The 26344-nt window shown below is 36.9% G+C and overlaps 2 protein-coding genes across 3 annotated transcripts; one reads left to right on the forward strand and one right to left on the reverse strand.

The window, feature by feature from the left end:
* Positions 1–5976: 5976 nt before the first annotated feature.
* LOC134796588 (uncharacterized) lies at positions 5977–13561 on the reverse strand. 2 transcript variants are annotated; one of them, XM_063768761.1, is made up of 3 exons: positions 13256–13561; positions 7241–7413; positions 5977–6451 (listed from the first exon to the last, which is right to left on the reverse strand). In XM_063768761.1, the coding sequence occupies exons 1-3, from the start codon at positions 13312–13314 to the stop codon at positions 6252–6254; spliced, it is 432 nt and encodes a 143-aa protein (XP_063624831.1). In that variant the 5' UTR covers positions 13315–13561; the 3' UTR covers positions 5977–6251. The 2 variants fall into 2 exon arrangements, with proteins under 2 accessions (XP_063624831.1, XP_063624832.1); XM_063768762.1 differs by having other exon boundaries at positions 5980–6451; positions 7283–7413; positions 13256–13487.
* A 1927-nt stretch (positions 13562–15488) lies between these two features.
* Positions 15489–18715, forward strand: LOC134796589 (uncharacterized). Its single transcript, XM_063768763.1, has 3 exons — positions 15489–16126; positions 17346–17494; positions 17996–18715. Exons 1-3 carry the CDS (start codon positions 16059–16061, stop codon positions 18262–18264), a joined length of 486 nt encoding a protein of 161 aa, XP_063624833.1. The 5' UTR covers positions 15489–16058; the 3' UTR covers positions 18265–18715.
* The last annotated feature ends 7629 nt before the right edge of the window (positions 18716–26344 follow it).

Raw genomic sequence — 26344 nt, forward strand, 5'->3', positions numbered from 1 at the left:
AACCGTAGTATGTAAGCGAAATTTGTTCTTTACTCAGAGCTCTTTAGATCGTTTCCACGACTCCCATTGTTCAAAGCCATTGTTATCAGGGATCATGTGTTTAATCCTTTTGCTATGGCATACTAAGCCTTGTAGCTCGGTAAAAACGACGTCTTTGCAATGTAAATATTGATGACATAACAAAATATAATATAATTTTTCTTTTAAACTCGTATTACGCGTGGTTCTTTTATTTAGACTATTTAGAGTAAGATTGTGTCGTAAATGTATTCACTTACTAATTTAATAAAACTAAGTACCTACATGTGGACAGATCGAATCCTGAGAGTTAAAGTAGTTTAACAATGTAGTGTATTTCAACCGCATCATAAAAACGGATGATAGGTACCTCATTTACCAAAATCGACTGAGTAGTTTTTACGTTGTAGCGGAACACACGGTGTAAATATACCCACAAACATAGACTGGTAAAATAAAACGGTTCTAGTAGTTGGGTATACTTGGGCAAAAGGGAAAACCCACAAAAATAAAATCATGCCTGATTCCCTACACAGTACTATAAGTCGGTAACGCGCATTTGATATTCCTGTAAGTTCTAGTTGTAAGTGGGAATATACAATATAAATACGTTTACCAGCTAGAGGAACGTTCACTTCTTTGTCATCATTGTAACACGGCTGTTTTGAAAGGGGGTAAAATAATTAACGAAATGAAAAAGCTCCGGCTTGTCTAAAATAGAAACAGCCATGTTAACAAAATTAAATTAAATCATAATAAATTAAAATAAACTAAATGGTGTCTTGCTGTAGGAAAGCTAGGAGGAGAAACAATTAAACAAATTTAATATCTAACAAACTTTATTAATCTAATCATTTACTGTTAAATGCTCAGTGGTAAAGCTGGGTCGCTTCACAGGTTCTAGCTATAAGGGTTTACACCCATTAATTAAAAACTAAAAACTAAATTTCGAAATACCTAAGTTTTATGCACCAGAACTTTCAAAACTTCAAACTGAATAAAATTAAATTATAATTAACCATTTTAAATTTGTAGTTGGTGGCGGATGCCACTCAAAAGTTATGCAACAGACCGACCTCAAAAACTGCTGCTGGAACTGCAGCAGCGGGGAGCGAACTCGCCTTTCCCCGGGAAGCTGGCCGCTAACCTGGTTGGAGCCGGCCGCTGCAGATGGCGTGGTACAGATCCCACAGCCTCATTTTACAACTTCTAAACATCTTCAAATGAATTTCAAAAGAAATCGAAAGCTCTTCAAAAGAATTCGAAAGCTCTTCCAAAGAATTCACAAGCTCCCGGCTCCTGTAAACCGAGAAATGGATACATTAGCCGATGCCTTAATGGCCGCTAAAGAAAATATGAAACAATGGAAATTTAGCTCATCGAACTGGAAGCTGTTAGGACTTCTGGCGGAGCACTCCCAACCCTCGAGCAGGAGTCAACTCTGTAAAGAACCAAAAACCTGGTTAAGAACGAACCCACAACGTTTCGCGCCATTGTGGAGTTGATCACACCTAAATTCCATTTGTACTTACTCAGTGGAGCACACCGAAGGACTCGAGCTGCTTCCAGCATTTCGACCAACATGGCGAATGTGTGGTCTCACCACAAATAGGGCTCATGCGAGCGTGCGTCCCCGGAGGGGTCCACACATCAAATGTGCATGTCATCTCAAAATGACCTCCTCATATGTTGAGTACAAAAGGCCAAAACAAAAGTAGGGTGCCAATCCCTTGAAGACACAAATCCTACGAAAATTCTGACTGATTTATTTAACAATTCACTCCTGAGCCTAAGAAATATATTTTACCAATAAATCTAATAATGTTTCATTTCAGAGCCCCCTTTTTGGAGTCTGTATTTCCTATGTTTTATTTAACATCTAAATTCTCTCTTACCTAAAAACATATCTAAATCATACAAAGTTTTCCTGGAGTGACAACCTAAATATCTCAAGTTTTAATTATTTTTACTCATATGACAACCCCGACAACAGATAAGCACCAAGAGGTGCATCTGAATGCAACAGACTATGCAAATAAGTGCAACCAATCGAGTTAGTTTGGGATATTGTTAAAATCGTCGAAATAAGAAAAGGAATTCAACCCAAAAATATTAATTTAAAATTTAAGAAAATGTCTACGTTACACCATGGAGGTATTAAACAATAAGATATACTAGATAGCTTCTGCCCAGGACTTCGTCTGCGTGGAATGATGGGGTGTGTAATGTTTTTAATAACAACGATTTTCGAATTTTCATTTTGCATAATTCGAATTGCATAATTTTGAAATGCAGAAATGATTATTTAGTATAAAAACAAAATGAATAAGAACAAATTACATAATTTCAGAAATAATAATAATTCAGTTGCATAGTAATGTATTTGCATAACAGGCAATCAGTATAATGATCACTTTGTATACTATTTAATGCTCATAACGTTCTTTTTTCATAAAAACCACGCACGCCTTCCAAATGTCCGGGATCCCATGGTCCCGAGAATTTGTAAGAGACAGACAAAATAATAATAATAATTCAGCCTATACACGCCCCACTGCTGGGCACAGGCCTCCTCTCATGATCGACAGGGTAATAAAAAGTGTACTATTATAAAATAAGTCGGTTCTGACGCTTCGCCGGCCGCTGCAGCGGCACGCTCGCTTCGCTCGCTCGGCTCGCGCGCTGTAGGGTCGCAGTTCTACCTAACACTCCTCCTCGCTTCGCTCGTCGTCGTACCTAACGGCGACCTGCCTTAAGGTAGAATATGTAAGTTGTTTTATAATTTATGTCATATTATATTATGTCACCCGATCATTCGTTAAAATATAGTTATGTTATATTATAACAAGTAAAATTATTCATAATGATCGTTATTAACAACGTTTTTATGATTATAGAACATTCTGTAATTTAATTATTATAACGAATAATATTATGGATTTTGTTTCTATACATTATGTTTATTATGAGTTTTAAAAGTAGTTAAATGTAATTATGCAAAATGTTTGTATTAAAATTGAACGGCACCCGGAATGAAGATTTCCGTTATTAAGAACTATCCTATGTTCTTCCCCGGAACTCAAACTATTACCTATCAAATTTAAACATGATTAGGTAACATCCAGACAAAGTTACTTTCGCATTTTATATTATTCAGTCTATGTTAAGGGGATGACCACCACTAACTTCCTTTATATTATTATATACCTACTCTTTGTTCTGACATTCTAATCTGTACCTAATGAATTATCTCCTTGGATTTCACGGGCCTATAAATCCCGGTCTTTTGGTAGGCTTGCGTGGGGATATAGATCCAACACGTAGAGGAGAGCTGTCATGTAGAATGAATTATTATTGTTGTGATTGTTTTATTATATTTTTTGTTGTATTTATTGTGCACCATATAATTGTATTGTATTTCCAAGCATTTATGTATGTTTTATTGCAAATAAAGTGATTGATTGATTAAATGCGATGGCGGCTGTCAACTCCAATTTTTAGCTAAATACTTCGTTAACGTGCTAGACACAACCCGCGCTTAATCAATAGTAAACTGCTTGATTCATTTGAATTGTCGGCCGCTGCCGTGACTAGTTCAATCAAACATGGAAGAGGCTAGTCGACGTTGCTAGAAGCAGCTGTGATGTTGTTTGGGGACCTTTTACTTATTGCTCCATATTTAATGTATTATTTACCATAGAGATTTGTACATCCCACGTTGCGAGGGATGTTTTTAAGAATCAATAGAATCACTGCTTTGAGCGAGGAAAATAAATTCAGTGATTCTATTGGTTCTTAACCTTTTCGACTCCGCGCCGTGTCAAACACAAAAGCAGTCACCCGGACGCCACGTCACCGAAGTGACAAAACTGAAATTGAACTTTATGCATATGCACGTAAGTCTATGTTGCTCTGTGGTCTGTGACCGATTAATCAGTCTTTGGCGTTGAACCTGCGGTGCGGATATATCGGTCATTGGCGTCCAAAAGGTTAATAAACATATCCTCGCACATCTCTGGTCGAAACGCAGCCTTAGCTGTCACTGTATATGTTGTATTGACTTGTAAACGAGCCCTTGGGCCTAATTATTGAATAAACTTTACAACACATATCGTGCCTTTTCCGAGTGTCATCATCGTCATTGACGAATCAAGTAAAAGTTTGCGGCTAAAATATTCTGAACCATTTAAGTAGGTATTCTTTTGTCTATTGGAGTAGTAAATAATAATAATAATATTGCTCCCTTGCTTTTAGATTAAAGTGTCTTAAAGGGCCTCTATGCTGTTGGCTTCGGCCCCACGTACGCCTCCCAAAGGTCCGGGACCCCATGGTCCCGAGATATGGAAAAGACCTACAAATAAAATAATAATATTAGTCACAAGTTATGATTGATTATTAGATCGACCACCTACATAGCATTACGCATCATTATTCTTAACCGAGCGATGTTTCCTTTTCGGCAATGATTCAGCAGTTCACTAATCAATCTAATCATCCTTGAACTTGTACGAGTGGCTGGCGTCGAGACCGTGTTGCATAATAATTATTACAGTCACCATCAGAGGGCCTACCGCGAACCACGTTTGATTCGACGTGTTGCCTCTCTGTCGCACTTGTAAATTCGTACGTAAGTGTGACAGGGAGGCAACACGTCGCACGTGGTTCGCGGTATAACTCAGATAGTGACAACGAAAGTTGCTAAGTAAATATACCTACCCGTAGCACACCATAGAAATAACTGAAATAAGGATTGATCCCGGATATCTTTACCCACTTTGGCCTTGGAGGATATATAACTAAAGTATAATCAGGTCAAAATTTGCACAATGCGCACCTGAAAAACTGAATTGGAGGTTCCACCGGCCGAATATTCGGCCGATGGTCAGGCCGGTATTCGGCCAAACAACTATCCGTTGCATCTCTAATGTGAAGTCATACTGCCGTTTTGAAACTTCAAGATATTCACAAGAGACGACACGTACTAGATCCATTCTAGATACGTTATAGTTTAGATATCAACTAGTTCTCTTTTGCAGCGCAATTCGGGCAACCAATGTCACTTTTACGTTAGATAGAGTAAGATATCTATTAGATAAATAAAGTCCGTATAAGATAAATAAAGTCTAAGATAAAAACGTGCCTCGGAAATCAAGAAAAAGTCATTCTCGAATAGATGGCGCCATACCTTTGGCCTATTCTCGGCTAGATGGCGTTGACGACACCGTTTGATATTTAACAATTTGAACACATATCAGTGAAAGAACATGGGTCAGTATGGGACAGTAAAAATTAAAAATCATTTATCCGTATACATATTTTGATTAATTTATACATTTTCAATTTTATTTTAAGTTTTAATCGTGTGTCGATAGATGGCAGTAAATGTACCGTGACTACAAAATTTACTATGGCAATAGCCCTCTATACTATCTATTCTCTTTGCTAATACCATTATGAACTATAATAACCCTTGAAAACATTTTTTTTTGTAAATAGGTTTAATTTATATGAGGATCGGTCGTAAACGTGGACACAATTGAATTAAGGTCACACTTCCATACTAAATTATTGCGAGAGCGCCTGCGTGGTGACTTCTAGTTGTCATATATCCTACATCTCGTTGGTAAGGTGATGTATGAGTCTAAACGTTGATGCAGCATTGCACAAACACATTTATTAAATTATATAGCAAAGGGCCTTTATTTGTATGATGATACAGATATTTGTTCCTGAGTCATGGTTGTTTTCTATGTATTTAACTATTTATATATTAGCTATATCGTTGTCTGAGTACCCACAACACAAGCCTTCTTGAGCTTACCGTGGGGCTTAGTCAATCTGTGTAAGAAATGTCCTATAATAGTTATTTCTTTATTTTATATAGAAAACCAGCGCCACGGATTGCCCCGGCCATTGACGTATATCTCAGGACTGGCCTTACGGGCAATAAGAATCCTATTTTAGCATCCAAAGGTTTTCATGTCTGCATGATGTCTTTCTTTTTTATACTATTACTGTGTTGTGGCGTTAAATAAATGATTTTTATTTCTTTCTTTCTTACATATAAAAATAACTAACAACGATTAACAGGCCAACAAATTTATAAACACCACATTCATTACATACCTTGCAGTGCTGCTACTTAAACAGTTCAAATCCATAACTAGGTATTAGGTACGGTACAACCAAAACAACCAATCACAGACTGGTTGTATTTGAAATGTTACCTACATTCAGGCAGTGGTCTCAATAAGCTTTTTTTCTGTCTGTTCTGACCAGGATATAGCTGGTGCCGCTCGCAGACCGCTGACCCTCAGGAGTTTGGAGATGAAGTAGTTGTTCAGGATGGCATCGTTGACCGTCGTGGTTTTGTTATCGTGATACTCGAACGAGTGCATCGGGATGATTTTTACGTTGGTGCGTGTGACATTTGCTGTAACAATAGTTATTTGTTTACAAGGGGGCAAAGTTGTTGTTTAACCGCTCGTGCTAATATTGATACCCGAGCAAGCGAAAGATTCCAAAATTGAACCACGAGCGTAGCGAGTTATTCATAAAAAAACTTATTTTTAAAATAAATTCTAGATTTACTGAGGTTAAATGCAATTTAAGTAAGCTTTATGTGCTTCAGTTGATGTTATTAATTATTTCCTCATGTCACATTTTGTTTGCACAAGTAAGCGTACCATCATCGCCCACACTGGTAACAGTCCATCGGTGGACCTTATCTCTTTTGTCCACAGATGGACAGTTAAAATTGTTGCTATTTGTACAAGGTGACAGTCCATTTCCAACGACAGCTGCACTACTGTTGCGACGTTACTGTCATTAATTATTACAAGCTTTTATTTCGTTTCACCAGTCCCGTTGTCTGTATTTTGATCCACTTACCGGTTTCCGATTGAGCTGAAATTTTGCATGCATGTATAAATCGAATGACAATGCAATATTATGGTAATACCATCGAGCTGATCTGATGATGGAGACAGGAGGTGGCCATAGGAACTCTGTGATGAAACAACGCAACCTAGGTAATTGTATTAGGGGTTTTTAGAATTGCCTCGATGAGTATTAGTTGTCTGTCGTGAGAAAAGTACAGTCAGCGATAAAAGCTTGTACCAAAAATGAAACTTTTGCCAAAAACTTATTTTACTATGGAGATTGACAATAACATCGACGTGTCGGAGCAGTAGTGCAGCCGCGGCCAGAAATGGAATGTTACCTGTGTGTTTATAGTTTTTGATTGAAGAAATGGCCCATTCACCGTTTATAACGCCAGACTTGTGTTCGATGTAGCAGTAGGTGTACCCGATGAAGATGCCGATGGTGATCGACAGCGCGGTGATCATGAGCAGCCCGCAGGCGCACGCCAGGCACATAGCCACCTGGGGTCTCCTGGTAACGGGTGTCATGTGGGGTCAACATGGGCTGTCATTAAGCGGTATACTTCAGGACGGGCCTTACGGGCACTAAAAATGGTAGGTACGAGTTCTGCGTAGGGTTGAAAAAACCCGAAAACAATCCCGTTTTTTTTAGTTTTGTTTCCCAAAAAAACTGAAAAATACGAAAATTTCAAAACGTCCTGAAAAAAAAACGATTTCATATTTTCGAGAACTTTCAACCCTAGTTCAGCGGTGTCACTCAGGAATTCGAGCCAATCGTGCAGTCGAACCCAACTAACTATTAGTTGCGAGTGTTGCGACCAATCGCGCGCGTGATGCGAACTCATCAACCAATCGCGTTGCAGGTGTCACACCGCTGTACTGGCCCCATTCATGCCCCATTCTTATTGCTCGTAAGGCCAGTCCTGAGATATACGTCAATGGTATACTTAAGTACAATCACGCTCCGTGATTGTTGAGCCATTTAGGGTTCTAGCTAAATTGGAAATTCTGTAACGAAAGTATTGAACATCCCAATTTAGCTAGGACCCTAAATGGAATAATAATCGCGGAGCGTGATAGTACATACGTGTACTAGGCAGGTATACAGAACTATGAAGAGCTGACTGAGGCGTGAAGGAGTGGCCTATGTAGGTATGAAATGAAATAACAACATTATGATAATCAATTTTTATGGTTCCTCGTTAAAATGTTGCAAATTGCAGCGCCGCATTTGTGCAGCTGACTGCTTTGCATCACAAGTATGTAGGTACAATAAGTATGCAAAGCATTTCGCAAACGCGTATATATTTACTTTTAGACACCTAAAATGCATTTTATGCGCCATAAACAAGGGCGACATGCAATATTTGTCCATCCATGAAAAATATAAAAGCTAAGAACATTTGAAAAAAAGTTTTCTTAGTTTTATGAATTCCAAATAAGTTTAGCTACCGCTACCTACATAGTTCACCGAGTAAGAAAAATGACTGAGTGGCCATTAAAACTTCTTGGGAATATCCTTCGTTGGTGATTTCTCATACCCATAATTCACATTTTTCACTCAGAAAAATATTATTGCTTGTTCGTGACCAGGAAAGTCACTAAATTAAAAACAAAGTTAGATGGTCAAATATGTCTAATGGCCATGACGACACATATAGTGCGACATAAAATAGTAGATTCTATAAATTGGAAGTAAATATTTTCCATACTAAATTGTTGCAATGTTTAAGCATTTAACGTCAAAAATGTGACAGTTACGAACGAAGTGGCGCCCTCATTTATTTTCTACTATTTTATGTAGCACTGTATTTTGGCCCATGTTTGAAAAGCCTCATCTGAATAAGATCTGTGTTGCGTTAGAAGTAATAAATTCAGTCCTATAATTAGAAATTAGATTTTTCGCCAAATCTTGATTAAGGTACCCCGAGCGGAAATTGGAAAGATTATAAAGTAGGTAGGTATGTACAAGTTTAGGTACAAGAAGATGATGTCAATATAAATATGAACATTTATGGCATTAAATACAATCTATCTATTAGGGATGTACCGACTAGTCGCCGACTAGTCGGGAAAGCCGACTATCCGGCCACATTTGTAGTCGGCGATTAGTCGGCAAAAATGGCCGATTAGTCGGCACTTTATCAGTGAAAGAAAAACAGAAAAAAACGAAATCAACAGTCAATATTTACCATATGTTTTATGTTTATTTTACTAAGGCTACAAATATAATGACCACCAAAAAATACTTTGGTACCCTAAATAAAAAAATCATGCTTACCAAAAAAAATTACTGAACACCAAAAAAATAAGGCCTAAAAATACAAAAGTACCACCATTTTAATTACGACTGCACTTCAAATTGTATTCAAATACCAAATATATTGAATGATCACCAAAAATCATTAATGATCACCAAATCTTGAAGACCAAATTAATGCGATATTTTCACCTAATAAAGTAAACTGATGCCAAAATTACTAGCCCCTCCCGCTCAACCCCCCGTACCCCGCACCGCATACCTACCTTACCTAATCTACTTTTCTAGTAGCATTTCGTTATGCTACTAGAAAAGTAAGTCAAACTGCTATCAGTTAAGTGGGTTAGGTTAGCACTGCGACCCTTACAGAAACGAAATGCTACTATAAAAGTGGGTTAGGTTAGGTTAGAACTGCGATCCTCACAGAACCGAAATGCTACTAAAAAGTGGGCTAGGTTAAGTTTCAACTGCTACCCATACATATACGAAATGCTACTAGAAAAGTGGGTTAGGTTAGGTTTGAACTGCGACCCATACAGAAACGAAATGCTATCAGAAAATTGGGTTAGGTTAGGTTTGAACTGCGACCCTTACAGAAACCAAATGCTACTAGAAAAATGGGTTAGGTTAGGTTTGAACTGCGACCCTTACAGAAAAGAAAAGTGGGTTAGGTTAGGTTTGAACTGCGACCCTTACAGAAAAGAAATGCTACTAGAAAAGTGGGATAGGTTAGGTTTGAACTGCGACCCTTACAGAAAAGAAATGCTACTAGAAAAGTGGGTTAGATTAGGTTTGAACTACGACCCTTGCAGAAAAGAAATGCTACTAGAAAAGTGGGTTAGGTTAGGTTTGAACTGCAACCCTTACAAAAAAGAAATGCTACTAGAAAAGTGGGTTAGGTTAGGTTTGAACTGCAACCCTTACAAAAAAGAAATGCTACTAGAAAAGTGGGTTAGGTTAGGTTTGAACTGCGACCCTTACAGAAAAAAAATGCTACTAGAGAAGTGGGTTAGGTTAGGTTTGAACTGCGACCCATACAGAAACGAAATGCTACTAGAATAGTGGGTTAGGTTAGGTTTGAACTGCGAACCTTGCAGAAAAGAAATGCTACTAGAAAAGTGGGTTAGGTTAGGTTTGAACTGCGACCCTTGCAGAAAAGAAATGCTACTAGAAAAGTGAGTTAGGTTAGGTTAGGTTTGAACTGCGACCCTTACAGAAACGAAATGCTACTAGAAAAGTGGGTTAGGTTAGGTTAGAACTGCGACTGTTACAGAAATAAAATGCTACTAGAAAAAGGTGACGAAGTGGATTAATTAATTTAATAGGATAACGGTAATTATATTAAATATTTGCACATTTTTAATTAAAATGTGGTTACAATTTTGGTGGTCATTTACAATTTTTGGGTTTACAATGATTATTTTGGAGTCATTTGCTTTAATATGATATCAAGATTTAAACATTTGGTTATAATTTTACATTAAAATGGAGTTCAAATTTTGGTGGTCATTTACTATTTTTGGGTTTACAATGATTATTTTGGTGTCATTTTCTTTAATAGGATAGCAAGATGTAAAAATTTGGTTATCATTTCACATTAAAATGGGGTTTGAACTTTGGTAATCATTTAGTATTTTTGGGTTAATAATGATTAGTTTGGTGTCATTTCCTTTAAAAGGATAGTAAAGTGTAATAAAATTGGTAATCATTTCACATTAAAATGGTGTTATAATTTTGGTGATCATTCATTATTTTAGGGTGGTAAAATAGATTTTTTTGGTATTAAATTTTACTAAATCTGGTGATCAGTTAAATAGCAGCCTTTTACTAAAATACCTATTCAGGGTGGGTGCATACGAAAACTTTTGTTGATATACCGTTCATTGACCGTTTGATCGTTATCATATGTTGGTGGGCTGGTGTTTTCCTCTACAAGTCGATCTCAATTGATTCTCGTGTAATTTCACGTGCAAGTACTATAGTTAATTTTTTTTTCAGATTTTTTTTTAATGGTGGAGCCATTAGAAACTATTAAGGATGACTCACGTTAGACCGGGCTGTGCCCGGGTCGGAGCTTCCGGAGCTTACTTTTCTATGACATGACATGTCATAGACCACAGAATACGATGCGCCGGAAGCTCCGGGCCGGACACGGCCTGGCCTAACGTGAGTCATCCTTTAATGTTATTGCAAAATTTAGAGACAGTCAGGGCACGTTGCTCGTAAAGACGCTGACCATAGGGATAGGTTCTTAACTGGCGACTACGTACGGGAAATAGAGCCTTGGAAATACCTCCTACAAGCTGTACTGACGGTCTGCTCAGAAAGAACTAAAGACAGAAATTGAACGAGGATTATTTTGATAGGTCTTTGAACCTGTAGAGAACACCTTTTAGCCAAGCTAAATTATGATGAATAGCGCAACCAAAGGAGCAAAACTATTCTTTTCACCTGAACTTATACGAAACTAATGATCTGGCCGACTTGCCGACTAATCGGCCATTCGAGCGCCGATTAGTCGGCTAGTCGGCTAGTCGGCCAAATCAATAGTCGGTACATCACTACTATCTATGCATTCATAATATGTAGTTGTCTACTTAATCGGATATAGATGCAGACAAGCGTTAAGAATTTCATGAAATTCAGGGTTGCGTAGAATAGAATACAATATATTTTAGTGGTATTAATTGTACATCGTCATATTCAAAAATTATTAACAATTAGATAAAACTTGATGTAACGAAATTGATATTGCTGACGTTTCAATTATCATTACATTCATTACACATCAATGATCTTCTTCCCCTTCTTTGATAATAACTGAAACCGTTATTTTGTTCAAATATGGTTCAAATGTAGTTTTTTATTTATTTATTTTAATACGGGGAATAATGTACAGTCCCCTGCAATAATATATTACATTATAACACTTTAAACTCTCGCGTTTCGTACACATATTTAATTACACAAACGGGTCTACCGCGATATAATTTCATTGTTTTTACCTTTAAGAGGCCGTGATCGATTTTAGAGCAGAAATGTGAAATTGGTGGATTTGGTCGTTGAAATTGTATTGGTTTCTATTGGCACGTCTTTTCATCTTGGCTTTTAATAATGAGGTCGCGAGCGTGCGTCACCGGTAATACATGACGAGAAGGGCAGTTTTTAAAAAATCTTTAAAAAATTATGGTAATAAATTATACTAAATGATGTATGATGTAGAACAGTTTCCGGAAATGTTGTCGATTGTTAAAGTATCAAAATTACGTTGAAATTAAGTCGAGTTTCAAAGAAATTGTCACCTGTTTTGAAGTACTTTCTGGAGAATTGATTTCGTCTAACTTTCATTTACACTACTTCAAAGTCATAATAACAAAAATGTACCTCGTCTACAAAATTTCGAGTACAGGATATGTGTAATACAAATTTACCATTTTTAGCAGTCCAAACTTTACGAAATTTACAAATAAGATCAACAAAATCAGTGCTTTACGCGCGTTTACCTAAATACGTCCTTCAAAAAAAAATCATTACATTATCAATTTAGTGAGTCTGTTTTCAAAAAAATGATCTACACAATATACACTCTTTTTGTTTGGGCAGTCGTGTAAAAAGTACAAGATAGGAAGACGTGCGAATAGAAACCAGTACTTGTTATTTCTATTAGGTAGCACAAAGTGTAGAATTTCTTCGTCAAAATCTATCAATTTTACATTTTTGCGATTAAAATCGATGACGGCCTCTTAATTCCGACGTTTCAGCTGAGTTGCACCAGCTGTGGTCACGGACAGACGGAAGTCTTTAGAATGAAATTATATCGCGGTAGACCCGTTTGTGTAATTAAATAAATATATTACATAACGAAGGCCGCAAAATTATCTGACACGATCTTATTCGTAGAGCCAAAAGAGCGTGTTACAAATTTTTGCGGCCTTCGAAGAGTAACTATTGAAGAGTACCTATATTATTGCAGGTGACTGTACCTATCTAGGTATATCTTTGAAGTCGGTCGCACTTGGTGATGTGATGTAATACTACGACACCTGCAATGGTATATTACCATAAGTAAACAGATTCCGTAATTCACACTTACCCTTTTAGGAAGCCTGGTAATGACTCCTCTTGTAAAATATTGTATCCCATTACGTCCATGTTAAATATTTCTGCTTCAAAATACTATAAAAAATGTATAAAAACTTAGTGACAAATTTAATGTGTCATTTTTTGTAGATTTTATATTTTGCACTAGTTTTCGGGCAGTGTTTATTTTGTACCTCGTTTAAACTTCAATGGAAAAGCAAAGAGAATATATACGTGCTCGAAAAAGTAGCTCTGATATGTTTTAAAACAAAAAAATCTCCAAGTAAAAAAGGGGGGAAAATTTCAGGCTCTTTGTTACTTTGTTTTTAACTGACATCTAAAGAGGAGATTTTTAATGAAATAGTTAAACATATAAGCATTGGGAAAGCCTTATGGGCACCCTTCCGCAGGGGACAGATCTGGGGGACCTAAGGTAGGTGGGTAAGTTTTATTTATTTATTTTATTAGTTTTAGTTTTAATTTATTTAGTTTATACATAATTTTAATAATAGTTTGTATTAGTTTTGTTATTGAATAAATTATTTTAGCATTATTATAATAGCTATTTTTACTAAGATGAGTAATTTTAATTTTTCGCAACAAAGTGAATGTAGGGAAAGTCGGACCAAGCTAACTCTGCATTACAGACTATGGTAATGACAGTGTGACTGGTCTCCTCATAAATATCAAATTCAATAAAAATACATTATTATGTCTGTAATGAAACCCAAATGGACTTCGAGTAGAGATGGGTCGCGGGTATTTACCCAATTTACCCACCCAGGTAAATACCCGGTAAATACCCATCTACCCGGTATTTACCCGTATCTACCCAAATGGACGGGTAGATTCATTTCTTGTTGCACATGTTGATTTGTGTTAAAGTGGAGATATAAACCGAGTTAATAGCTGTAATTATTGTGTGTCATTTAAAATTAAATTGTTTAGTTGCAGTTGCAGTTGTAACTAAGGAATTGCTAGTACAATTTTGATAAATATTAAAAATAGGCCGTCATAAGAGTATTTTTTTTAGACTTGAGTAAATTATCGCACTTATACGTTGATAATACACATTCCAACTTCAGTCAGCGGGGGGTGTGGTTGGGGGGAGGGGGGCAAAAGTGAACTTTTTCATATTTCTTGGAATCTGTCATTAATATCGAAAAGTGTTGTATGTACAAACTAAAGTAGACATAATTTTCTACAAAAAAGGTTATATACGTTTTTGTCCTAAAACTGACTGTGTTTGACTTATAAGCTTCACAAGTTGGGATATTGCACAATTTTTTTTTATTATCATTCATAAGTATTCTTTATTTTCATCTTTCTAATGTATATTAAAAGCATTTTAAAACATTTCCGGAAGCCAGGGAATGATTTTACAAGATTTTCATAATTGGACTGATATGTTAAAATCGAACTTCACCTCATAGCAACGTTTTCGTAATTAGTTTGAACATACATTTTATGTAACATTATAAAAAAATACTTATATTAATCTTATTTATACTCACATACCATTAAACACATCAAATTTAGAAGAAAAACGAAAATACCCGCGTATTTACCCGCGGGTAGGTAAATATCGGGTATTTACCGGGTAAATACCCGCTCTCGGGTATTTACCCGGGTAGTTACCCATCTCTAACTTCGAGCAACACGGAAGGGAGGCGGCATTCGCACTATTTCCCCTCTGCCGAGGTACAAGATTAGCGCGTCAATCTAATCTAGCGCGGGTAATAAAACTAGTTGCACTTGGATTTTTCACTAGACCGAGCCCAGACGCGCGCGTGAACACTGCTGCACAAAAATGCCTGTTTGCTCGGTTTTTTGTTATAAAAAGAGGTCGGGGACATCAAATTTACAAAGAGAAAGTGTTACATTTCACATGTAATATTTTTTTTTTACGTATCATACGTTTAATTACATTCAAACACAATTATTATATTGTAGTCTCATGTAATTGTTGGATTTATCGATTTTGCTCGCTCAGTACAAATTGCGGATCGGTCGAGCGACAAATCCGACTTCTCATTTCTCAGAATACAATAACATACTTCATGTGTTAGTATGCGTGTTGTGACACTTGTCACTCGTCCGTACACAAAAAGAGATCGAGGTTTGCAAGATTTGTCTTTGACGTGTGTCATTTTCTATGTATTTGTGTCGTCATTACAGATTGGATTTTGTATGTAAGTGTGTGAGAAGTGCGACTGTGTGCACCTTTCCCCCCGCGAAAAATGGCAGAAAGATTTGTACGGTGAGATACCGGTTGGGCCCCTCCCTTCCGATGTGTCGGAAGCCGGTGTTGCTCGAAGGGCCCCTCCCTTCCGATGTGTCGGAAGCCGGTGTTGCTCGAAGCAGATGGATTACGTTCATAACTTGCAGGTCAAGAATTAAATACTCATTAGAAAGCCCTTTGCTCTTTCTAGTATGGAAGGTTGTTTTTTCGAGGCAAATGTAAACAGAGTTAGACCAAGATTAGTCTCCAACGATTTCGACAGCACGCGCGGTGCAAGTGTTATTTGAAACATCAAACTTCTATGAAATTATGAAGTATAAATAACACTTGCACTTTTTGTTTTTCTTAGGCCAAGATTCTTGTCTTCAAGCAATAAGTTATAATAAACTCTTTTAATTCTCTCTGCTTCCTCTTCTTCTAGAGTGTCTTCTAGGCTGACAGTTGTCAGCTAAATGCTAAATGTTACTTTTGTTTGTTTTTTAGATTGTGCGGATCAATTTCTTCAAATTAATGAATCAAGCTGATTTTTTTTCATATATTCTCAACATTTTTTTAATGAACGTGTTTATTAATCATGTGCATTTGCCAATACTGTAGCATTCTAGGACTTTTTATTGGTGAATTATTATATGCTGCACAGAAGTAAGTACCTCAACCACGTTTAGAACTTTAAGGGTCGGTTGCACCAAACTGTTCGTATCGTTAAAAAGTTCGCTACATTTTTATGTATGGAAAGTTTCATAGTAAAGCGCCGGGGCGCGCCGGCTGACGTTGATCAGTCTCTCAAATGTGGTTGGCGCAACTGACCCTAAGTATCGTATTTTCACTTCTTGGAACATTACATATTATAACTTTACCTTAATTCTATACAACTCACCCACACATTGTACATCGGCACACACAGGCAACTTAATATTAGAGAGTATATATTATAGCACAAACATTTCCTCTGTGTGAATCGTCCACACTTAAAAAGTTTTCGGTTTAACAAATAATTTGTAAAAAATCCGATAAATCCAGTGTCAGAGACTAATTTTACGTGGATGCCAATTTAAATTGGCTAGTATACAGGTAGAAGATTTCAGGGCAAACACCTATTTAGAGATTCCGAACACTACACGAAGCGGTAAGCTATTGCTATTTCAAAGCATTCGTCGAATGTTTAGGATTCGTCGAAGGTTCGTCGAAGATTTCTGGGATTCGTAGAGCAGCTGGGGTGGTTGGTGGTTAGATTAGCGTATAATAACTAGAACTACGTCAGATAATTCTACATATTACAGTCGATCTTTAAAATGCAGGTATAGGTAATACTATCATTATTGTTACACTTGTTTCAAATGGGTAAGAGACAAGACGCGGCATGCATGTTCTGCCAGGAGTTAGAGGAGACAGCAATGTACCATCAGCCGTAAAAATGCATGGCGCCTCTATCAATGAATGAATTAATTTCTCCATGCAATTTCGCAGCTCACTGTACATCCTCAATTTCTGTGGACCATTCATGATAAAAAGGAGTACCTACTTAGGGCGGCACATATTGCAACATTATGAACACATTACAACCCAAATAATGTGGAATTTCCCACACGGCACCATGCCACGCCACGCCACCACCACGACACTCCAAGCGTCACCACGTCAGGTGCCAGGCGCGTGAGCCACGGGCATTACTCGATCACTGTTGGTTAGGGAATGCAATCTCGATCTCGCAATTTCGAGATCTCGCAAGATCTCGCGCGAATTTTCGAGATTCAATCTCGTTGATACGAAATCTAGTTTTTTGCAATCTCGGTCGAGATTTTGATTAATCAGTCGGAACAGTGTTGGTTGATGTGGCACTCAAAAATGTTGTAAATTCCAGGTTAGTCCAGTGTTTAGCAGTCGGGTCGGTGTTCACGTGTTTGATGTTCTCGTTCACGGTGATCCTGATGCTTGGCTTAGGACTCGGCTACAACCATGCCTACGTCGAGATTGCTGGGAAAGGGAAGAAGCCGAAGTTGCTCAGGAGTGGTAATTTTCTTTGAAGTTCTGTACTGGAAAGTGTTTTCACTGGTATACGATAATCTATCGATAATCTGTACATACAATTCTACAATCGACATATGTATATAAACCACTGATGTGCCGTTGGTAAGATCCAATAATGTCGAAATATCCACATGAAATATATTTATTTACTTCTCATTTATGTACTAACTGTAACTAGACTGAGTTCATAACATAAATATTAAATGGATTCTTCACCTTAATCCATTGAAATAAGGTGTAAAACATTAATACATGTATATGACTTCCACTGTATGAGGATCGTACTTTCCAATTTCTAAAATGGAAGTTTTCTTTATTCTTTGTAAATTTCTGGGAGCTTTTGTGATATAGGTAAAATAAACTAGGTACGCCAAATATGGGCTAATCGATATTCAGTGTTCTTACCGGCTTATAACACAAATATGCATTTTTATAACGTCAAAAAAATAACATTATTAATCTAAAATAATATTTTTTTGGCAGAAAATACGAGTAATGTCAGAGATGCTTATGCAATAAATACGACCATTATTCCGACTGCAATACCCGTGGACATAGACATCATACCTGTGTACGATTATGACGAAACACGGATGAAACGAAGTCAGAACAGTTCTAACGCTACCACGGAAGATTATCCGTTGTCCCCCACCATGGTAGTCCCTCTCCGATCGAAGAAATATATTCTACAGCTGCTAAGAAAAGTAAAGAAACAAGGGAGAAACGTAACCTTGGAGATTATAGCCACGTGATAGGGAGCGGGAAAGTTGGAAAAGACGCCCTATAAACGTTCAACCAGTGTTTTTGTAGATGTTGTTTTAGACGCGGTACATTTTTAATTGTATAGTCTATCAGTTTTCTTATATAAATGTTTGTACAGTACAGCATTATTTCTTATGTTTTAAATACGACATGTTACTCTTTATCTTTCCTTTAAGTCAGCGGTCGGCAACCTTTTAGGGCCACTTGCACCATTCACTAACCCGGAGTTATCCGGTTAAACCTGGAGTTACCATGGTTATCAGTACAATTTGACACTGGGTTAACGGTTTAACCGGTTAACCTCGGGTTAGTGGGTTGGTGCAAGTGGCGGTTAGCAGCCAGGGGCCAAATAGTAAGTAGTTACCGAAGTTGACGCGGGCCGTACTGTTAATATTTATGACTATATCAGACATTGTCGTTTGTCAATATTACATACAAAATAGCCCGGGAGGCTCGCGGGCCGCAAGAGAGAGTTTGGCGGGCTGCTTTTTGCCGACCGCTGCTTTAAGTGATAAATCTTATGGTACTAACTCTTATTTAAGGAGTAGCGGCTATAAGTTCAAATTTAGGTACTTATTTATTTTTTAAGTTTTGGTATTAAATTATATTAGTAACTAATAATTTAAAACGTGTTAAAATTTTCCTTTATGCTCCTTGATGTGACAAGTGTTAATTACTTCACATTAACGTAAATTTTGAGCACAAATCGTATCCATTTTTTTTAAATCTAACTCTCATCATGCTGTATACAGTGTGGAAAGATATGTCGGGCCCTGGAGGGAAACTACCTTAAATCCTTAAGTTGGCTCATTTTACTTAAACGAGACATTCCTTTATTTTTAAAAAGAAACAAAACTGCATTCATAGATTTTTAAAAATTCGCTCGGCTCGACCGGGAATCGAACCGAGTCCGACATATCTTTCCACACTCATAATCTTCCTCGCGTTGTCCCGGCATTTTTGCCACAGCTCATGGGAGCCTGGGGTCCGCTTGGCAACTAACTTCCACACTGTATATGTATATTTCGTACCTAGTCACTTAAGTTATTATGGAGACTGGACCGTCTAACAATAAATAGCGCCGCGTTTCCAGGAACATAACACAAAAAAAAAAAAAACAATAAGTGCCTGAATGGTTCCTATAGCAAAGTTACTAACCTAAGCCAATTTCCAATAAATATGGATTTATTTCGTATGATATTATAATGGAATACTCTACTTCACAGGTGTTCGGAACCCTTCACTATGCGTAGTTCACCTCATACTTGACTTGTTTTTATTTTACTCATTCATCTTCTATACCATCCTAATTATATCTTAATGCCTCAATTATCATATTGGTATGAGTAATACCAATATTGAAACTTATCATCTTATTTATGATTATATTACATTTTGATCCTGAACTCCTGAGTAATAGCTCGTAAAGTGCTAAAATTTATGACCGGCATTATAAGGAATTCCGTACCTAGACATTTTGCACCATCGCCAAGTATTATTACATGATAAAACATACAATGTATGTTTCAACCACCGCTTGTATCTTTGAGTAGGTAATTAAATCATGTGTTGGAGATCCAAACAGATATTTTAAATATAACGATAATAGGTAGATATCTATTATCGTTATACCTATTTAAAATATCTGGAAGACCGAGCTTCGCTCTGAAACCATATAAAAACTCAAAAATGCGCGTTTTCCCAGATATAAGACTAACTAGATCGATTTTTCACCCCCGAAACCGTCATATAGCAAATTCTACCGAAATAGAGCCGTTTCCGGAAAATACAAGTTTGCACGGATCCACCTAGTCCCACAGAGAGCTCAATAAGGCTTGGGTTCTGTAACAAAGACATTTTTTTTGTACACTTATTAAATTTTAATCAAATAAAGGATACATCTAACAATAAGGTCAAAACTTAAGGAACTAAAACTAAAACCCGCTCTGAGCCATCCCAATACATATTTGTTATAAACACAAATAAATGGCCTTACCAGGATTCGAACCAGGATCTCTTCCTTTGTGAGCAGGGTCACTACCGGCTAGGCTTGGAGGCCGTCAAAACAAAGTGTAGGCTAAATGATCCATAAAATAGGTGGGTGATCGAATTTTGCTCGGCGCCGGGTTATGACACATTTGCTAATATTGCTCGTGCAATTATTACAGGCGCTTACATGTATGTATGTAAACACTTTATTGTACATAAGACAGGTTAAATTACAATGAAACAAAATATATATAATGTACAAAGGCGAACTTATCCCATGTATTCCTCTTTGAACTGGAAGTAGTGTAAAAAGAAATTTGTTAAGAATTAAAACTAGCTAGATCGAGTTTTCGCCTTTGTATAGCTTTATACAATACTTACTCAAAAAACCCGATTTCTAAATATAGGTATTGACTCTTACGGCGAAGAACTCCTAAGGTTGAATTAACTCAGGGAACTCATCTGCAAGACGCGTATTATACTCGTAATATCGAGTCTAATTCGCTAACCTTTGTACAATCAAGAGCTCCGTTGTAAGTGATGCTGATGTATGTAGGACACCACATCAAAGTGTAAGTATATTCTACATATATATAGGCCAGTCAAATTAGATTTTTACAGGAACTAATTTCCAGCAAGGGGCTGTCCATAAATTACGTCATCGATTTTTGACGATTTTTGACCCCCCCCCCCCTATAATCATCTAAAAATCATGCTAAAATGACCCCATTTACTCCTACTTCATGCTACCGTCATCCGATGTCCAGACCCCCCCCCCCCCCCCTAATTTGAAATGACGTAATTTATGAATAGCCCCCAAGCTGGTTCTAAATTAGTGTAATCTAAATTTGCTCCATTCCAGGAGTTGCGGAAAAAAATCTTTTTCTTTTTCAGTTTTTGGCTTGTACTTCAAAAACTAAAAATTGACATCTGAGGATCCGAAAGATACCTTAATATGAATTCGTCTTCGAGCAACACAGGCTTCCGACACATCGGAAGGGAGGGGCCCAAGCGATACCTCACCGTACAAATCTTTCTGCCATTTTTCGCGGGGGGAAAGGTGCACACAGTCGCACTTCTCACACACTTACATACAAAATCCAATATGTAATGAGGACACAAATACATAGAAAATGACACACGTCAAAGACAAATCTTGCAAACCTCGATCTCTTTTTGTGTACGGACGAGTGACAAGTGTCACAACACGCACACTAACACATTTTCGTTGAAGTATGTTATTGTATTCTGAGAGATGAGAAGTCGGATTTGTCGCTCGACCGATCCGCAATTTGTACTGAGCGAGCAAAATCGATAAATCCAACAATTACATGAGACTAAAATATAATAATTGTGTTTGAATGTAATTAAACGTATGATATGTAAAAAAAAATATTACATGTGAAATGTAACACTTTCTTTTTGTAAATTTGATGTCCACGACCTCTTTTTATAACAAAAAACCGAGCAAACAGGCATTTTTGTGCAGCAGTGTTCACGCGCGCGTCTGGACTCGGTCTAGTGAAAAATCCAAGTGCAACTAGTTTTATTACCCGCGCTAGATTAGATTGACGCGCTAATCTTGTACCTCGGCAGAGGGGAAATAGTGCGAATACCGCCTCCCTTCCGTGTTGCTCGAAGGAATTCGTAGTCAAATATTGTAAAATAATTATGTTCTCCACTTTAAGGTTCTTTTAATTAATTCCCCAAAACGCCTTTTTTATCTAATTTGACTGGCCTAATAATATACCGAGAGTCCAATAAAGTTACTATAGTTGGTCAAACCAATTTGTCAGTCAGTAAGAACCAGGAAAACTATACTCATCCTTTTTTTTTGGGTGCTAGTACTAGTGTAAGACAAAGCTAGTATGATTCACTCTGTCTATGATTGAAATGAGACAGTCCTTTGGCACACTATATTTGGTTACTATAAGAGAGAGCTCATAGATCTCTATGAGCTATTTATGCTCATCTGAGCATGACATAAATACCATAAACAGAACTGTCAGTGTCTGCTTGATTTAATGCTGCTACATGAATTCGAATATATTAATCACAAAATAATGTTTACCACAGTTTAAATATGCTCGCTATCGGTTCTAGAGGCTTAAATTATGTGGTAAAGTATCTATTCATATATTTTTGTAATGCTTCAGATTTTGTGGTAAATAAAGTAAAGTAGGCATTTTGCGTTCTGGACCGTTCGCGATGTAGACTAAGAGCGATATAGGCAAAATGTTACACTAGTCATTTTGCGTCCTAGACTGTCCGCAAATAACCCCTGAGAGCTAGTTAAATGGACGGAACTGAAGAGGCAGTACCTATAGCAGCAAGCTACCACATCCATCATCAAGTTTAGCTAGGAGGTGATCTTCTTCTTCTTCTTCCTCGCGTTATCCCGGCATTTTTGCCACGGCTCATGGGAGCCTGGGGTCCGCTTGACAACTAATCCCATGATTTGACGTAGGCACTAGTTTTTACGAAAGCGACTGCCATCTGACCTTCCAACCCAGAGGGTAAACTAGGCCTTATTTGGGATTAGTCCGGTTTCCTCACGATGTTTTCCTTCACCGAAAAGCGACTGGTAAATATCAAATGATATTTCGTACATAAGTCCCGAAAAACTCATTGGTACGAGCCGGGGTTTGAACCCGCGACCTCCAGATTGCAAGTCGCACGCTCTTACCGCTAGGCCACCAGCGTAGCTAGGACGTGATGATATTTCAATAAAGATAGTCAATAATGTATGTAAATTATCGGAACATGTATGTTTAGTTAAAAGATTAGATCGTTAAAAGGGCAGATTTAAAAAAAATATTTCCTAGCTATCTATCTATGACAACGATCTGGTATAGCACATCCTGCTGCTACTTGTGCGACTTCATATTTCAAGTCAAGATGTGCTAGTGCAGCTATTCTGCAGGCTATTTCTTTGTAATTTTACTAACCTATTTTACCACCATCCTTTGCCCAAAGACAGGGAGTAATAGTCTCATTATAGTATACAATATTTTTCTTTAACATTTCTTACGTGGGTGTTTATTTCAGTCTATGTCCAACTATATGCTGTCTAAGTCAATGCGTATGCTGTTTCGTAGTCATATTATGCGTGATACCGTTCATCATAGCGATGTACTTCTGTGTTCTGTGGATATACTACTTCGCGACAATTGAATGTCCTTGAATGTCCTTGTAAGGATTTTTAAGACAGGTACGTGCCCCAGTAATACTAATAAGGTACACAAATACTGTTCCAATAAAGGTTCCATAAACAAAGTCTGCCAAAGTGCGCCTTTAACGCATTCACTGCCCGGGGGCGTGGCCTAGGAACAAACTTGTATGACGGTGAACGCACATGTGCGTTGGGGGCAGTGAATGTGTTAAAAAGGTACCTATCACAAAAAAACTACTTGAACAGCATAAGATGTGCTTCCCTTGCATTGTATGAAATCTTGGAACTTTCTGTTGCACGTGGTTCGTTACTTACTTGGCTGGTTTTTAGAATTTTTGTTTGTATGACCCTAGCCTGTAGGTAGCTATAAGTCGTCGTCGTAAATTTAACAGTTAGACTCTTGTCGGTGTAGCTCTCTCCATTTGACTCTATCCGGGGCCGCCTCCTTGATTTCCTTATACGTCATTACAGCTACCTTTTCTAGATATAAGTAAACGGTTTATATAATCTTGTTTCAGAATGGGATATTATATAACAACTGGTACAAAAATATCCAGCAGTATCAACGACAGGCAAAGGCTAAGAACTTTACGACACAATTTTTTTACAGACTTCAGGTCAGTAGACTTAGAACACTATTATAGATGTTTTTTTTAGTTTTATTGTTATTTTTTATTGATATATCATTACACGGTTTTCTGTAAAAAACAATTTTCATTCAATGAAAGGTTTATTTATTTAAGAAATTACTGAATTTATAGATACTTATGTATTGGAAAACGCATCGTGTACGGCATTACGTTCGTGTTGAGAAATAATAGTACATTACTACAGAGGCTGGGAAGTAAGGGGTTGCCAGCCGAATGCATATAGATAGTTATGAGACCGACAACCCCTTTTCACGCCGAGGTATGTATAGTGCTTTTCTTAAACATGCAATGAAATAATAATAAAAATTGATGATGATGATTGTTTCATGTCCTAATGTGATAGGTTATTCAGTGCATGGGGTTCATAAGGGGAACGATAATTTTATTATTTTTGCTCTACGACGCACGGTTTAAGAGCATTATAAAGTATTTTTAGTTTTTTTTTAATCTTTTTTTTTAGTTTAGTATAAAATTTTTTTTAATATTAATTAGGGGTGTCTTACAGAGGAATGAACATTTTATTATTTTTGCGCTACTACGCATGGTTTAAGAGATACAACCCTATAAATTTTTTTTTTGCTTTTTTTTTTCTTTATTTTCTTTTCTTGTGTTTTTTTAAATGTTATTAAGGGGTTTCCGGAAGGGGAACGAAAATTTGATTATTTTTGCGCTACGACGTACGGTTTAGGAGATACAGCATTATAAAGTTTTTTTTTCTTTTTTGTGTTCTTTTTTAAATATTAATTAAGGGTTTCTTATAGAGAAACGAACATTTTATTATTTTTGCGCTACGACGCATGGTTTAGGAGATACAGCCCTATAAATATTTTTTTTTCTTTTTTTTCTTTTCTTGTGTTTTTTTAAATGTTATTAAGGGGTTTCCTAAAGGGGAACGAAAATTTGATTATTTTTGCGCTGCGACGCACGGTTTAGGAGATACAGCCCTATAAAGATTAAATAAAAAAAAGAAATCGTACCATAAACAATAAAGCATAAACTGCCTATAGTTTTTTTTTAAAGCGGTGCGATAGTGTGTTATCACTTTAATGGCTGAATGCCACGACACATATCTGTGAAATAGAAATTTAAAAAAAAATTACTTCCTGCCTTAAATTTTGTATGAAATTCCTTTACAGTTCTCTGGAGTTACTCCGCCCTAAACGTGATACTTCGAAGCCTGATATAACTCCCGGAGTGACGACATTTCATTGCATGTTTGAGAAAAAGCTAATTTCGAGTGTTATTAAAAACTCAAGGCTTACCTAAGCACTTGCGAGTCTTCAAGATCCGAATCCGAATCTCCTTTATGTAGGGTAGGTAGGTATAGTGTTGCAATACTCGTCGAATTCTTTTCCCTCAAGGTGTTATTCTTGAAATTCGCTCTATCTCACAAGTTTATAGTACGATTTTAGTCACCCCCTTCCTGGCCGATATGTTTTTGATCAACGAAGTGGTAACCAGTGCCATAGGCGTCGGTAACCAGAGATTCTCAATGTACCTAATCGTCTCACATTAACGTCAAACCGACCCTAACCTTTCGTTTGCCTAGGCTTGTATCCCTTACACGCCTTTTGGTCTTTTGATTACAAATTTAAATACATTATTTAAATTAAAGTAGGTACATATGGGTAAATGCCAGTAACAGATATCATGACAAAAACGGTTTTACACCTACTGGATCGTTGACTCATTGTTTCAGCTTAGACAAAGAGACATTATTAAGATCTGCCAAATGCCTTAATTAATTGTATTGTAATTGTATATTTGTTTGAATTTAAAAAAGGTAGGTACTCTAAGACTGCATAAGTATTTCAATTTGAAAAATAATAGTGTATTGGGTCTCTATGTATTGTAAAGTTGGAGATGAAACTAACACTTTATAAATCAAATAGTTAAACTTTCTTTTCCCCAATTCAGAAAGAGTGTAAAAGACCGACAATAGTTTTAAGGCTTAATAATAAAACTTAATTAAACCACTTTATTTTAAATCCTATCCTAATTGGGATACCGGACTTTGACGTTTTAACACCGAAGTAATTTTAAAAAAGGTGTCGTAAATTCGAAAGCATGTGTGAATTAAATTTTGTAAACTCATCAGGTGCGCTAAAGGATTAGCATTTAAATAGACAGGACTCGCGTTTGGGAAAATAGGCGGTACTTTGAGCCGGAATGTTATTTTAACACCGGCGAAAGGAATTTCTGTAATCTAATTAGAATCCGTGAAAACCCGTCATATATTAAAAAAATTAAGTATAAGGA

This window comes from Cydia splendana, chromosome 13, assembly GCF_910591565.1.
Source record: "Cydia splendana chromosome 13, ilCydSple1.2, whole genome shotgun sequence".
NCBI lineage: Eukaryota > Metazoa > Arthropoda > Insecta > Lepidoptera > Tortricidae > Cydia > Cydia splendana.